This window comes from Tauraco erythrolophus, chromosome Z (assembly GCF_009769465.1).
Source record: "Tauraco erythrolophus isolate bTauEry1 chromosome Z, bTauEry1.pri, whole genome shotgun sequence".
Classification (NCBI taxonomy): domain Eukaryota; kingdom Metazoa; phylum Chordata; class Aves; order Musophagiformes; family Musophagidae; genus Tauraco; species Tauraco erythrolophus.
Window position 1 is genome coordinate 23,419,970 of NC_141496.1, and position 17,133 is coordinate 23,437,102.

Consider the following 17,133-nt stretch of genomic DNA (forward strand, 5'->3'; position numbering starts at 1 on the left):
TTTGCTTCTGAAATGTTGATATAAGATTATAAAAGAAACACCAGTAGCTTTCTTTAAGAAAAAAAAATCCATGGTAAGAAAATTGCCTTAAGAGAATCTCAATTGAATTCTATGATGTGGTTTTGAACTTTCATAAACTATTACAGGTACGATTTTTTTTATTCTCCATTCAAATCCTTTTATCTGTTATAATTATTATTGTCATAAAACCAGCTCCCTCTGTACGAATAACCTAGCTTTTGCAAAAGAAAACACTGAGAGAAGTCGTAGTGTACCTAGCCAGTTTTTTTTTTTACAGTATTCACATATCAATAACCTTACATAGAGCATTTAGCTTCTTTGGCATTTGATATTATACATGTATGCAAAGAAATGTGACTGTTGCATCAATTAATATTAAAATGTTATCATTTAGATGATACCAAGTACATTCTTCAATGCATTATTTACAAACGGGAGAATCTTTTCTCAAGAATTTTATACTTGAAAATTTCTATTCCATCTATTATAGATAAAAGCAAGGAAGCTGGAAAAGAAGTATTGATTCAATTACAAAAAGCAGTACCACAAATAAGGGAAAAGCATATTTTGCTATTGTTATTTTTAAATAACAGCTAAGGAAAATAATAGAATATGCATGTTTTCCTCATTCGTTGTACTTATTTTCATAATGTTGAACACAAAAGTATTAAAAGCCCATGGTTTTCTGGTTACGCAAAAGCCCCTCAACTATAAATACTATTTCAGATTTGGTATACTATATCAGTGTGTCATATTTATATCTAAATATGTTTACTTGTAATAAGTACTGATAACATTTAGAATTAATATTTTTATAAGAATATTAATACATATATTAATCTACTTTTTCTCCAACTTGGAAATGTAAAAAAAGATTCAAAATTATAATTTGCTTGAAAAGCGTAGTTTCATAAAATTCCATGGTCACTTATTAATTATATTTTTCAAACACACAGAAACGCTTACTATTTTCCTGATATATATGTTCAGCAAAGCTCAAGAGAGTCACAATTGATACATTTCCGAATTTTTATAATCTATAATTCTATAGAATAATAAAAAAGAGCCACAGCTGCAACTATTATCACTGTCAATTACACCGTAAGCCATTAGAATACATACCTGTAGGACTTCAAAAACCGAAATCTCATCTTATTTCTTGGAGATGGATGAGGGATATAGGCTCCTAAAGGATCCCACAGAAAGGCCATTGGCAAAGTTAATTCTAAAATCTTTTAAAAAATATATCCCTGAGGGGAAGCAGGACAGTTGTGCTGGAGGTGCCCCGCACTAATCATGAAGCACTTGTAACTGTGTAAGGGAACGTCCTTTTCCTACGGTATGCTTTGGCAGAGACGTGGCTGGCTGAGAGCACAGGCTAGAAGGGATAACTGGGATTTCCTGCTGCATGAGACTTGCCCCTTGCGTGAACGTTTCCTATATTCAGGGCTCTTATCTCATTATTCAAATTAGAAGTCTTATGGTAAACCCTTGGATAGTTATAGCAGCCACTGAAGAGCACAGAACCGTAGAACTCAGGTAGACTGGAAATACCCTGATTATTCACTACTGCTCAAACAAAGGCCTTCAAACTCTTAACAATCTATTGGAGGTGTTTTTAATATGTACTATATTTGAACAATCTATTTCGGCTGGCATCAGACAGCTAGAGAGTATACAGAAAAAGAATCCCAAACCCCCGAAAAGAGCCCCAGACCTAAATTCGCTTCATCCCCCAATGTGCCTCTCCAGCACATAAGGAGCTAGGAACCAGGGAGTAAAACTGCTATTGAAAATATGCCCACAAACCCCTCAATTGCCTCTTTGTTTAATTCGTAGCTCTCTTTAAGTGTGTCTTCCTTCCTCACAGTTTCTAAAGAGAATCAATTTATAACATTAAGTAGCTTTTCTCAAAGGGCTTAATCATCTACGAGAGATCAGCCACTCTAAGAAAGTACATCTCAGACTAGTAGATAATTTTCAGGCCTCTTGGCAGCTTTTCTCAAAGACATCACTCGCCGTACTGAATTACCACCAGTGACTTTGAGAACCGAACTCAGTTCCCTGCTACCCAGGGTCATTCCGGTTGTTGTTTGCTTTGTTGGTTTGGGTTTTTTTGCAGTTGTTTTTAATTTTTATTTTTAATTCAAGCCCCAACTCTTGCATGCAATTGTTTCAGCCTAGTGCTAGTAGCATTGAAGGTAAACAACAGCCTACAATTCAATTCTGACACCAACAGAGGTCATGCCAGCAAGGCCATCAGTATTTCCTCTACCAGCTCTGAATGTGGCCATGATACCCCAGCATTGGTAAGCAGAGGATTTTCTAATCTGGATGATCTTTGAAACAAAGCTAGCCCAGTTATTTTTATTCATAAGAAAGGTGATAAAGGAGAAAATGAGTATTCACTCAGAGCAAGGTTAAAGATGAAAATTTAGGATTACTCAGGGCTCCACTGGAAAGGTCAGAGAATTAGAAAAATAAATTCCCAGGGATAAATTATGCCTGTAAATTATCTGATGAAACATACTATTTTCATAGTGAAGGGTTCTATGAGAAACTACAGTCTTCAGAAAAAATATACTGTGAGCATGTTTCACTCTTTAGAGGTACCATTTTTCTTCTGTTACACTGACAAATGCACTTCAGGGTCAACTGACAATAAATCTCTTCACACCATGAAATAAGTTTTGAATGTATGGGATTCATAGGTGAAATCACTGTTTCCAGGCTAAAAGTCACATTATTTTTGAGCAGTTTAAAGAATTTCATAGAATTTCTAGGTTGGAAAAGACCTTAGAGATCATCCAGTCCAACCGTCCCTAATCCCCCATTAAACCATATCCCTAAGCAGTTCGTCCACCCTTTTCTTAAACACATCCAGGGATGGGGACTCAACCACCTCCCTGGGCAGCCTTTTCCAGTGGCTGACAACCCTTTCAGAGAAGAAATTCTTTCTAACATCCAACCTGAACCTCCCCTGACTAAGCTTATACCCATTTCCTCTTGTCCTATCACCCATCACTAATGTAAAGAGCCCTTCCCCCACCTCCCACCATCCCTTCTCAAGTATTTGTAGGCTGTAATCAGGTCTCCCCTGAATACATTATACAATTAAATTATAATAATATAGCATGTAATTTCCACAGGTACAGAATAGTAATCGTTCCAACAATGGTTAGTAAGATGCTCTCTGGGTATTATAAGCTAAAGCCTTCTTCACATCATAATATCATTAAAATTTGAGTGATTAATAGATCACTTTAAACATACCTGAATGACAATACTGGATGTGAACACGGCCAAAATCCATATTTCTCTTCTGGCAAATCAAACCAGAGTAGGTTGCATTTTTATCATTACATCCTAAATAACAATATTGCCAAGTATGTTTCCTTTTCATGTTTTGTTTCTAAAAAGGATTTTGTACAACACATTAATACAACAGCAACATTTGTGGATATTTTTCTTTTTTTATACAGAAATCCGAACAAAACATGCATATTATGAACTCTCTTTCCTCCTCCTTAGTGCCCTTCCTTCTCTGTTGCACTAAACCTGCTAAAGCAGCCAACCACAATAAGGTCATGGAAATAAGCTTCTTATAAGATTACTAAAGACTAAATTTATAACTTAATATCAAAACCACTTATTGTCACTATATAGTGGCATGTGGTAGAACACTGTATCAAAACAAATCTCAGTGTTTATGGAAGTTCAAGGAAATGAAGGAGCAAATTACTCTGTAATGCACCTTGATTTTTACAGAGAGAAGCCTCTAGGCTCTTCTTGCCTTTTTTCTTTTCTTTCAGACAAAAAGAAAACAACATTTCCAGAAGCACTCAAAGAAAATAAAATGATTTGACATTAAGTTGTTATTTGTAGGTAGTGTTTTGTGGAAAAAATAGCTCAGTAGTGTGAATAAACAACTACCTAGTTCTATATAAAAGAGGCAAAATCAATCATTGCACTCAGTGATAATCCAGACCTCTGATAGAAATGTATACTGTAACATTCATAGTGCAATATCTTTGACATTCTATGCAGTTTTGTGATTCCAACTTTTGCTCTACATTTTTGACAGACATTAGGGTATCAGCTTCATACTCCTAGCTGGTTCCTGGCACCATTATAGTATGATATTATTGACAGCTTCAGGTTCACAGGATTTAAAAAGAGTGAATTGTTAAGGAATCATTTCTTTTACTATTCTCCCAGATATGTAAATAGTTATTTTTTTTTTAGAAAAGGTTCATATAAATTAATAGAAATAATATTTTTCATAATTAAAAATATGAAACAATAATGAACACACAAACTCACATGAAATTAGACTGTTTTTTTGTCAGTTGAAGTCATGTAAGCAAAAAAGGTCTTGGTAGTAAGCAGGTCTGATGATGAGCATAAATATCTTTACAGACTCAATTCCCTTTCCCAGCTGTGTTCTGACACGTTTTAGAACTCAAAGGGCCAAGTATTAACCCTAAATTCCTCTCAACGTATCCAAAGCTTAAAAAATTACAGCTTTAGGGGGACTGTCGCTAGCAGGCTGGCCAGTGGTGGCAATGGCATTTTGCAGAGATCACCACTTAACTCTAACCCAGCTCCATGCTTTGGGTCTTATGATGGGAACCCACTGCGGCATCAGGACGTGTGACAGATATAGGCTGTTCAACAGAGCATATGACAAAAGTATAGCCTTGACCCAAACACTATGACTCCTAACACAGTTTCTCTAAGTAGCCTTCTCTGCATGCCTTGATCTCGTTGGTCAAGTGCAACCTGTGTCAGACTCCAAGGTCAGCTTCACCAACTGCATTTGGCATGTGTGGTCCTGAGTGGGTGGCAGGAGGGACCTTACACTGGCAGCGCATCACGCCACAGGTCACAGGGGCTGCAACTCAACCAACCGCCTCTTGAGCAACACAGGAGATTGGACAGGACCACTGCTTCCCTTTTTGACAGATGAAGTAGTGGTACATGTAGGAAACAGAAAAAACAATTGAGGTAAATGTAATAACTTCTTAACTTGTGGAAAGCAACGAGGCTTTCCTCCATGCTCCCTTCGTGCCTCCTGCACTGTGCAGTCACGCTCCTTCCCAGGGCAGCCTTCCCAAAGCCTCTGCCCTGCCTGTTGGTCTATTGTATGCAGCGCTATACTTTGAGAAAAAGGATGTTACGGTTACTATTGAGACAATAGCAATACATAAACTTTCTTGTTTAAAAAATGCTTATGTATCAACAACTGGAAACTCTGAACGACTTCAGAGTGGGGTCACTACAGTAGACAGAATGGTTTACATTAGTATATAGAATTTTACAGATGCTTCTCCTACAGTTATTCCTTCTGTTTTCCAACACTGCCTGATGGTTTAGTTGGACATATCCAAACAAAATGCCACTGAATGTTACGTAGCTAAAATATTTACCCTCTATTTCAAAAAGATGGCTTGCACAATCTGAATTCTAAACAATTTAATAATATTTATGTAGATTTTATTACAGACAAGATATTTTTCCAGCTTTTTTTCCCTTCCCTTACCATTATTGAGACAGGAATGAAAGACAACAGACAAAACAAAAAGTAGGAGTAAACTATTTGAATACAGGATAAACTTTCATTTTAATTTTCCCCAGTAGCACGATAGTGTCTAGAGTTCCATATAGAGATAGCTCAACAAAAGTTTATGCCAGAAGGCTAAGAATACATAAGACCTAGAATTCAATAAAATTATTTCCTGTGTTTCAATGCATTTCGTTTAATTGTTAGATAACTTGAAGTTTATTTCTCACTTTTTTTTTCTAACTTGCACTTTTAATTTTATTCCTGTTCAAAATACTATACTCCCATGACACAGGAAATGTCTCTTGAAAGAAGTGTCCTCACTTTGATGTATTCCTTTTCCACCTGAAAAAATAATCACCCCAGAAGAAAACACCCTGTCTAATTCTACCTTTGAGTAATAAACTGAAAGTCTGAACTTTTAACCTCTCAAAAGGCAAGTACATTTTCTTCAGTCTTTCATTTATTCACTCACCCTGATCCATTTTAACAGGTCATAAAGTCAATATATTATTTATAGTATCAGCTTGGCTCTGTAAATGTGTTCAATGAAAAAAAAAATCACAAATTATTTCACTGAGGACTAAGTATCAAGAAAAATGCATGTGCTGACTATATTTTGTTAAGCTTAAATAATATTCTACCCAGGACTATTATGTCTTTTCACTGTAAATTCTAACTATTATTACTTATCATCCCTTGTTGGCTCTAGTGCCTAATTCTGCAGGCCTTGTTCGAATAAAAAAACCTGGCTGCCTTTTAGGTGGCTAAATGGGAATATTTCTGGAAGACCTTTTCAGTTGAATAACAGTTTCTGAAGTGTTTTGTAATACTAATATTGTTCCTGAGGTTGGAGCATTCACAAGAATGCTCTCCTGTAAGAATTTTTTGATAATTAATAAGACTCAGCATAGACTGCAGCCTTTCTGTCAAAAGAGCAGCTCTAGGGTGTTTTACACACTTACTCTACTATAACTGTGACTTCAAATAGTTTAATTATCCCCCAGATTATTATGAAACTATTAAATTTTGTGGAAATCATACAGAGTTAAAAACTGTCCAGGAGGAAGACATACAAACATGCATAAAAGCATGCACTCAATCACACATTGATTCTGTAAATAAGAAATATAAAAAATGCTGAAAACATCAAAAAATACTTGAGTTTCACTGTTTCAGTAACTTCATATTAATGTAATTTTTTATTAGGTCTATTTTTACAGATTATAATATAACCTGATTTGAGATGCAAGTTTTGTCTCATCAGTCATATATCTCTTGTGTGGAAATTATTGTCAAATAGTGGCGACTAATTTAAAGTGAGAGAAAGTTTGGTGCTCTGATCATTGCTACTAAAGCAATGCAATGAAGCAGCAAGTTCTTGCTCAGAAAGTAAAATGAATGTGTTTGTGCTGGAAGCCAATCACATGGACAGATAAATGTATATAAGATAAAAAAAAAAAAAAGTGTGAAATTCTTTCCTACAGATTAAAATACTAATTCCAGAGAGCAAGAAGAGACATGTCAAAAATGTAGTGGCCTAAACAGACAGCTCTTTCATTAAACATGCATACAGACACTACTTACTACAGGAGACAGATAGCATCAAGAAGGAAATAACAGAATGAAAGGTAGGAGAGACCTGAGCTCAGAAATAAGTTGGTTTAATCATGAAGGAAAGGAAAGTGCTAGACCCAGCAGGACTGTTAAGGCTGTTGAAATGTGTCTAGTCAAGTTTTCTATGGTGTTTGCACAAAGAAGTTTTACTGAACAAGGTTTTTCTCTGAATTCATTGGAAACTTCTGCAGCCTGTACAGGGCAGATGTTATAGTATAGAACTATATATTCATCAATGGCCATTACACAACTACTGCACACTGATCTGCAGCTTAAAGAGTTATAAACATCAAAATTCTGTAAAAGCCACCATTGAAAGTATTGTTTTTATAAAGCTAGCCAGATTAAATAAATGTGGTATAGAAATGCTCTTATTCCTGACAATTTTCCCGTAAACTGTATAACCAGTATTAAAAAAAAAAATTTACAAAACAAAGAGCTGCTATCCCAATATATGTTGTGGCCACTATTTTTTAAATCATTGCTTAAATCAAAGCTCTTCTATTTATCTATTCTTTCAAAGGATGCTGATATACTTCAAGGACAAATGGCTTCTCAAGAATTACAGAGGAAACTAATTTTAGTACAAATGAAATGGAAGAGCTTGTGTAAACGATTACCAGGCACCTTTGAGTCATGTTTGGATCTGGTTCATTGAAAGAAGATTTCATAAATAAGCAAAAAGTATATTCAGCAAATTACCTAGGAAAGCTTTCAGTCCTTCCTAGGGACATTAAACAATCCTGATTTCTCAAAGATCTGTGAGAGAATCATGAATTAGAGTCATTCCTTATCCTGAACACTTCCAATCCTATTTTTTTAGTGGGATTTCAAGAACTATTTGGCAGGAACCCGTTCTACCTCTAGCTGATTGCAACAGAAGTGGCATCAGAGCCACTTAGATCAGAGCTAATTTGGGAAGTCCTGCCTTAGGAGAAGGGCAAAATGGGACAGCTTTGGACAGTACGGAAATGTGAAAGAAACAAGCTAAGTTTATAGTCTACATTTTAATTTATTGAATTTACTGTTAACACATATAAGAAATCCTGTTTGCATCACGCATAGCAAACAAAGATCTACTTTAATGCCTAAGTACAAGAAGACAGAATTAACACTGACAGCAAGACTTGAGAAATCTGTCTTAAAGTCTTTGCAACTCACCCTTTCTTGCCTGTGTGATAGTTAAAAAGCATGTATCAATTCTCCTGATGTTTATATAGGCAAGTTAATTTGTTTTCCAAGGTGACAGACAATATTTACAGGCAAGTTCTTAAATGGGAACATATGGGTTATGTTTCAAAGTCTTAACCGAAAGAAAGGAGCAATTAGATGAAAGGCATTAGGGCTGCCCAGGACCCATTTGCTAGAGAATTATCAAAGTGTGGTTTGGTTTTAGCCTATATGAAAAATATACCCCATGAAAATGAGTAGGGTGGAAAGGCAGTCAACATGTCAGACAAAAACACCAGGAAAACACAGAAAAGTTGCCTGCAAGGAAAGAGTGGATATCAACTCTCTTGTCTAAAACATGTAAACATCAATTTAAAATGCAAGCTTCCCAGGAGGGGAAGGTTTTCCTGAATACATTGACTGAACTGATATACTATTAATTTTGCGTTCAAAGAGAATCTAATTCATGAAATTACTCATTAAATATCACTTTGAATACATATTTTGGTTTTTGGTTTGTGGTTTTTTTTTTTTTTTGCTTTTGGTTTTGTTGGTTTTCTGTTTTTGTGGGTTTTGTTGTTGTTGTTGGTTTTGGTTTTTTTTTTGTTTTGGTTTTGTTTTTGTTTGGTTTTTGGTTTTGTTTTTGATTTTGTTTTTTCACCAGCTTATTAAAAAGCAAATTATCCACCTGAAAGTAAAAAGTATTTTCTCTTTTCCTGGAATGTGCTGATGATAACTTCCTTCTCTGAGTGATGAAGAAGCCAACGAGGGCAGATGCTGTGCTGAACCTTGTTCTCACTAACAAGGAGGGGCTGGCGAGGAATGTGAAGCTCAAGGGCAGCCTTGTCTGCAGTGACAATGAAATGGTGGAGTTCAAGATCCTTAGGGCAGTGAGGAAGGCGCACAACAAGCTCACTATCCTGGGCTTCAGGAGAGCAGACTTTGGCCTCTTCAGGGATCTGCTTAGTACAGTACCATGGGAGAAAGGCCTGGGAGGAAGAGGGGCCCAAGAAAGCTGGTTAATATTCAAGGATCACCTCCACCAAGCTCAGGAGCAGTGCATCCAACAAAGAGGAAGTCAGAAGACCTGCATGGATCAACAAGAACCTCCCAGACAAACTCAAGCACGAAAGGGAAGCCTACAAAGTGTGGAAGCAAGGACAGGTAGCCTAGGAAGAATACAGAGAAATTGTCTGAGCAGCCAGGGATCAGGTTAGGAAAGCTAAAGCCCTGATAGAATTGAATCTGTCCAGGGACATCAAGGGGGACAAAAAAAAAACTTGTATAGATATGTCAGTGATAAAAGGAGGACTAGGGAAAATGTGGACCCTCTCCAGATGGAAATGGGAGAGCTGTTTACCCAGGATATGGAGAAGGCTGAGGTACTCAATGACTTTTTTGCCTCACTCTTCACTGGCAAGTGCTCCAGCTGCACAGCTGGAGGAAAAAGTCACAGAAGGCAAAGGCAGGGACTGGGAGAATGAAAAACCATCCACTGTAGGGGAAGATCAGGTTCAAGACCACCTAAGGAACCTGAAGGTGCGAAAGTCCACAGGACCTGATGAGATGCACTGGTAAGTGAAGTTGATAAGCCAATCCCCATCATATTTCAGAAGCCGTGGCAGTCTGGTAAAGTTCCCAGTGATTGGAAACGGGGAAATATATCACCCTTTTTAAAACAGAGTAAAAAGATACAGGGACCTACAGGCCATTCAGTCTCACCTCCGTGCCTGGCAAGATCATGGAGCAGATTCTCCTGGAAATTGTGCTAAGGCACATGGAAAATAAGGAGGTGAATGATGACAGCCGACATGGCTTCACTAAAGGCAAATTGTGCCTGACAAACCTAGTGGCCTTCTATGATGGGGTTAAAGCATTGGTGGATGTAGAAAAGCAGGGGAGGGCAACTCATGTCATCTACATGGACTTGTGCAAAGCATTTGACAGTGTTCCGCACAACACCCTTGTCTCTAAATTGGAGGTGATTCTCCCCCTTTGCTCTCGTGAGACCTCACCTGGAGTACTGTGTTCAGCTGTGGGGCCTCCATCATGACAAGGACATGGAGCTGCTGGAGCGGGTCCAGAAGAGGACCACAAAGATGATCCAAGGGCTGGACCACCTCTGCTATGAAGACAGGCTGAGAGAGTTGGGCTTGTTCAGCCTGCAGAAGAGAAGGATCCAGGGAGATCTTACAGCAGCTTTCCAGTACCTAAAGGGGGCCTACAGGAAAGCTGGAGAGGGACTTTTTACAAGGGCATGTAGTGATAGGACAAGAGGTAATGGCTTTAAACTCTGAAAGAGTCTACCTGAAAGAGGGTAGACGTAGATTAGATCTAAGGAAGAAATTCTTCTTAGAATGGTGAGGCACTGGAACAGGTTGCCCCGAGAACTTGTAGATGCCCCGTCCCTGGAAGTGTTCAAGGCCAGGTTGGATGAGGCTTTGGGCAACCTGGTGTAGTGGAGGATTTCCCTGCCCATGGCAGGGGGGTTGGAACTAGATGATCTTTAAGGTCCCTTCCAACCCTAACCATTCTCTGATTCTCTGATTCTATGAAGGTGCTCCTACCTATGGCAGGAGGGTTGGAACTAGATCATCCTTAAAGACCTTCCAACCCATACCATCCTATGATTCTATGACTCTGTGATTTAACAAAAATGGAAGTGAAGTCGGGAACTTAGCTAATTTAACTTAAAGCAAAAAGAAAATTAGTACCTGAATTAGGACTGGAATCTTGCCTAACACAAGACTCTAATGTGATAAAAGCCTGTAATACTATAAATTGCAGCTTTAAACAAGGAATTATACTGCAGGTGGGAAAAAATACTATATTATGTTTTTATTAATTTTTCGGTATATTTACCTCCATTAATTGTCTCCTTTATTCTTTGAAAATTAAAAGAATTATGTTTATAATTCATTCCTTTAGCTTTAATGACTGATTTAATTGCATGATCCTAACACAATAATTGCAATATAAGATGACAAGAACGGATTTATTTAGATTTTATATGGAATGTACTACACAAAGTTCCTAACATAAATAATGAGAATTAATTTATGGAAGAAGATGAAATAAAGAGGCAATGCTTGGCATGGCAAGTTACCCTAAAAGCTAAACAGGTCCAGAAGTAATATTAGACCATTTATTGTTGCAGGTGACTGAAGAAAACTCACTACAATGAATTTACTGAAGATTTCTTGACTGAAATGAAAAATGACACAATACTGCAGTGTAATAATTTGGTCACTTCATTTTCAGAGCACATCAAAACCACAAATAAAGCCATAAAGTTACCGAGCGACATGGTCTTGGACTGCCTGCTCCAGGTGGCCCTGCATGAGAAGGGGGGTTGGACTAGAGGACTTCCAGAGGTGGCTTCCCACCTGAGTGATTCTGTGATGCTGTAAAACCAGTCCAGCTTCCCATAGGTTTTGACATCACCAAAGCCATGGGATTTCAGAAGAGCTTTTTTAACTTAATGACAAAGCATTTCTCTCCCTCTGGAAACATGCTTTCATGCCCTCTAGCGTTCAAAATAATAAAAACTGTTTCTCTCACTTTGATCAACTACGTCTAAAATAGTAACATATCCTTAACAAGGCTATTCCTCTGATCAAGAGAAATAGTTCAGATCGTGATCAAAAGAGGGATAAAGGGAACTGTTTGGTAGGTTAGTAGATCTTTTAGTAAGACAAAATAATGTAGTAAGTTCAAAGATACAGTGGTTCAATGATTCTAGCATAACAGCAGGGAACAAAATGCAAAGCTACATCAAGATAGCTTTCTAAATGGAGCAACTTCTCTGTATCTTGCAAGAGAAAATTCACATGAAACATACAGTAAGTTTCCTATCATTCAGGTGATTTATAACACACAAAGGACTGAAGATATTGTTCAATGATGAACCTCCACAAACATTTCATTTACTAAATTTAAAGAAAAAAATTACAGACATCTTCACAGAAATCATCAGTATACTTTAACAGGACTCAATACCGCAAGATTTATTCTGCAACAAATATTTTACTGTGACACAAAAGAGGATGAACTCACACACACAGAGGAAAATGTTAAGCAGTAAATACCTGCACTGTTTCGCTCAGCATAAAACTCTAGACTTACTATTTTATTTTTTGCGATCTGTTAAGGAATGTTAGTGACCTAGTAAATGTTTTGAAACACAAATTCAGCCCTCCCATTTTAATAATAAAAAGTGTAATGTTAAGCAACAACATTAAAAAAATTATCTATCATAGCTATCTTTTGTCAAAAAACATATTAGGAGAAAATCCTTACTGCAACAGAAGATTTTGGCATTCTGATCTACGGTTCTTTAGCCTGTTTTATCTGTATTATGCCTTTTGCTTCTCTTTAAATAAATAATTTAAATAATTGCTGGAGCAGGCACAATGATCCATATGCTCTTAATTTAGTACTTGCACTATCGGTCTGAACAGTCAGTCTTCCACTGACTCCCTTAGTTAATATTTGAAAATCTTAACCAGATTAGACCAAATTAGACAGAAGACAACCTTAATTAGAACATAAAAATACATGAGGTTTATACTGTCTAAGAAATCTAAACACAAGGGTTCAATTCCTTTGAGCAAGAAGACATTAAGATGGGACTCCAGTAAACAGAGCTGATAGCTAGAGAATTAGGTAAGCAGTCCTCAAAAACATTAGCTTTGAAACATCAACAAATACAGACAAAATTGCAAACAAAATATACCTATAAGATCATCTATCCTAGACCAGAAGAAGGTTCATTCAGTGCAGTCTCTCATCTCCGTTATTGGCCAAAAACTGATGACTTTTAAAAGACATTAACAGTAGACCTGTTACATGATAATTCTTTCCCCCAATATACTCCTAAACTTCAGTTGTCACTCAGGGACTTCAGAGTTAAAGATCACCAGGCTTTGCTTTGGGTTTGTTTGTTTGTTTTTTAATTCTTGGCAGGATTTTTTCATTTAAATTAGTGGGTTTTTTTTCGAAATATTTGCCAAGCTCTAGTTATACAGCAATATCTAGTTAAAATGGTGTAATCCAAGTAAGTTTGCTAGCCTTATAAAAAACCCACCATAAAGTACTTTCATTGAAATATTACCTGCATTGACATACAAACTTTATGAAACTGGCCTAACATGTAAGCGCATATACAGTTAGAAGGTGTTACAAACAGTAGTGTAGAAATGGACATTCCATCCAGGTATCTAAACCACCTTCAATTCATGGATGACTTTGAGGTAGTCTAGTTTATCTCAAATGACTTATTCAAGTACATGTTCAATATATTTCATAGAGTTTTCATTTCTGTGTGTGAAATGTTCGAAATTTTACAATGATAGTGCTACACAGAAGGACTTAGAATGTAATCTGACAGACAGATCTGATTGATTTTCTCTGGTTTTATGGAGTATTGAATATAATTTTTCATATTCTAAATTAGCTTTTTTTCCAGTTCACAGCAAATCAGACATTCTTAAAAAAATCTAGCCTGAACCATAATATATTTGAGAAAAGCATCTCAATGTGTCCAACGTCCAACTTTACTACAAATATTTTGACTATTAAGAACTAATTCTAATTCTAATTTTCAAGACACAAAAACTTTTAAAAGAACCGTACATTTCTGTAAAAGATCACTGAAGTACCTGGATTTTGAAGAAAGTGTGTTCTCATCTCTCAGAACAGAACATTTACAGCCCTTTTCATACATGAAATGCCTCAGAAATATGTAGTGATTGAACACTATGGCATGTTTAGTCTTCCTTTAAATCTGCAGTCAGGCACATTAGAAGGCTAAAAGGTTAAACTAACTGAAACTACATTCATTGTGCACTAAAAGCATACAGACCAACAATGCAGAGTAGATTACAATAATACATTCCTCTTTTCTTCCTTTGGAATGGTTTGCTCAGCTAGCCGTCACCAGGTGTCTGTATGGTGAGATCAATTGATCTTTAAGCTGCTTTGACAGTATTGACTAGCTGACTGTTCACTGCAGTAGTTCTGACACCTGTCACACATGCATCAATCACCTCTTTATATAGACAGTTGTTCTAACCTGGGGCAAGTCCCATTCCTGGATCCTTAAGGGCCTAAATGCCTAAGAAAAAGTGTCTTAGACAGAAGTTTAAAGGGAGCAAAATGCCTAGATAGCTTTAAAAACGTGAGCTGTGTACAACTCAGAGTGCTTAACATAATATTATTCAATCTCAAAAAAATGTGATTGCAAGGTAGAAGCAGTTACAGATATACCAATTGAAACTAGAGGTGATTCCAGCAACAAAGTTGACTTAACCCTGTCTTCCAAATCCAACAATCCTAGTAGCTGGGGTTGAAATGCAGCTTTTTTTTTTTTAAACCAGTGACCATCTGAACTTTACATATATGCACCTCTTCAATATTTCAAATTGCGAAGAAGGATATTGAGACCATCTCCGATACACAACTCTCATACCAACTGCTGACATACATCCTCAGCATAAGTCATAACTTAGAAATTAATTCAGCAGCTTGGGAATCTGTCCACCAGTAACGGCTTCTGCCCATCAAGAAAGAATCAAATTCCAGGTACATCAAAGGCAAAAATGTGTATTTCCAAGTTACTTCACGGTACACAGTTAGGCAGCGTCTTGCATAAAGGCAGCCCTTTGTTGCTGGCTGCTCAGTGTCTCCATGCATACAGCATTCCTGTCCCAGTGGCAAGGGACACGCTGCCACCCCTCAGCTCCACCAAGGCAGCCCACTATTCCACCAGTCAGGACTGAGTCTTTGTATACTTCGAACAAACGACTGAGAATTTCACTTATCCTGGGGAAAAAAAATACAAAAAATCAAACCTGCTCACTACTAAAATCTTTTTTTTTTTAAAGTTAAGAATGTAGAAATGGCAGTTTGTGGAAAGCAACACCCTATCAGCCAGTCTGCTATCAAAAAATAAGTGGAAATTGAAGACTATTTTTAAACAAAAAATCAGTTTTAGAAAGAGGTCCTGAAATGGAGTCAGTGAAAACTTCTCTTCCTCTCATTCCCTCACAGAAATGAAGGAAAAAGCCATCATGCTGTTTTTCGTATACTCAAAAATTTTCAACATAGCTCTTTTGATAACGAAATTAGGAACAAGATATGATGTACATTTGTGATGCTATGAAGTTGCAAGACAGAGAGTGCCTGTAGAGAAGTCAGATACAACTGTGCATCCATGATGGACATTTGCTTTCATGTGAACGTGTGAACAACGGATTCATATGAACAATGTTTTTAGAACAAAATTTGGAGTAGAAGCAGGGGAAGGATCTGACCAGATTTTTTTTTCTTCTTTTCAGAAAGAAAATATGAGAAAGTATGAATGAGAGCACATGGGGGAAAGGTTGAGTAGCTCATATTCCCTGAACAGACAAATATAGTTGATGTACTGAGCAACCTTTGTAAAAAAGCTATTAACCTAGTGCCTTTTTCACTTTACATATCAGGTTATAAAACTAGATAATACTGTCTTGCATTATGCTATCTTTTATTTATTGGTACACCAAAATGTGACTTTATAGTAAACATATTTGTTCCTTAGTTTCACAGGTGAAATTACATAGAATAGAGCACATTTGTTGCAGCAGATCAATCACAGAATCATAGAATGGCATAGGCTGGAAGGGACCTTAGAGATCATCTAATCCAACCTCCCTGCCATGGGCAGGGACGCCTCTCAACTAGACCAGGCTACTCAAGGCACCGTCCAACCTGGCCTTGAACACCTCCAGGGAGGGGGCATCCACAACTTCTCTGGGCAATTTATTCCAAAGTCTTACCACCCTCGTATTGAAGAATTTCTTCCTAAGATCTAATCTAAATCTGTTCTCCTTCAATTTAAACCCATTTCCCCTTGTCCTATCAGTGGACACTCTTGTAAAAAGTCCCTCCCCAGCCTTCCTGTAAGTTTCCTTCAGGTATTGGAAGGCAGCTATTAGGTCCCTCCGAAGTCTTCTCTTTTCAAGGCTGAACAATCCCAGCTCCTGCAACCTGTCCTTGTAGCAGAGGTGCTCCAGCCCCTGGATCACCTTTGTGGCCCTCCTCTGAACACACTCCAATAGATCTGTGTCTCTCTTATGGTGGGGACACCAGAACTGGGCACAGTATTCGAGGTGGGGTCTCACAAGAGCAGAGTAAAGGGGAAGAATCACCTCTCTTGACCTGCTGACCACACTTCTCTTGATACATCCCAGGATGCAGTTGGCCTTCTGGGCCGCATGAGTGCACTGCCGGCTCATGTTGAGCTTCTCATCTATACACACCCCCAAATCCTTCTCTTCAGGGCTACTCTCAACCCATTCCGTACCCAGTTTGTATTTGTGCCTAGGACTGGCCCAACCTAGGAGAAGGACCTTGCATTTTGACTTGTTGAAGCTCATGCAGTTAGCACTGGCCCATTTCTTAAGCCTATCAAGGTCCCTCTGGATGGCATCTCTTCCCTCAAGTGAGTCCACGGCACCACACAGCTTGGTGTCATTGGCAAACTTACTGAGGGTGCACTCAATGCCGTCATCCATGTCGCTGACAAAGGTGTTGAACAGCACTGGACCCAGACAGATCCCTGAGGGACACCGGTTGACACTGGTCTCCATGTAGACTTTGCACCATTAACCACAACTCTTTGAGTGCGACCATCCAGCCAGTTCTTTATCCACCAAGTGGTCCATCTGTCAAATTCGTGTCTCACCATTTTAGAGACAAGGATGTCATGTGGGACAGTGTCA

The 17,133-nt window shown here is 37.7% G+C and overlaps 1 protein-coding gene across 4 annotated transcripts in view; it reads right to left on the bottom strand.

Moving 5' to 3' along the window:
- The window catches only part of PDE4D (phosphodiesterase 4D), a 441,471-nt gene that overhangs the window by 190,938 nt on the left and 233,400 nt on the right, over positions 1–17,133 (bottom strand). Inside the window, exon 1 of one of the 4 annotated variants that reach the window (XM_086629652.1) lies at positions 1,144–1,247. The exons of the other annotated variants lie outside the window; for them this stretch is intronic. Coding sequence (XP_086485778.1) covers positions 1,144–1,232 — 89 coding nt within the window. The 5' untranslated portion in view covers positions 1,233–1,247. Of the gene's footprint in view, positions 1–1,143; positions 1,248–17,133 lie in introns of those variants that run through there. 4 annotated transcript variants of the gene reach the window in all.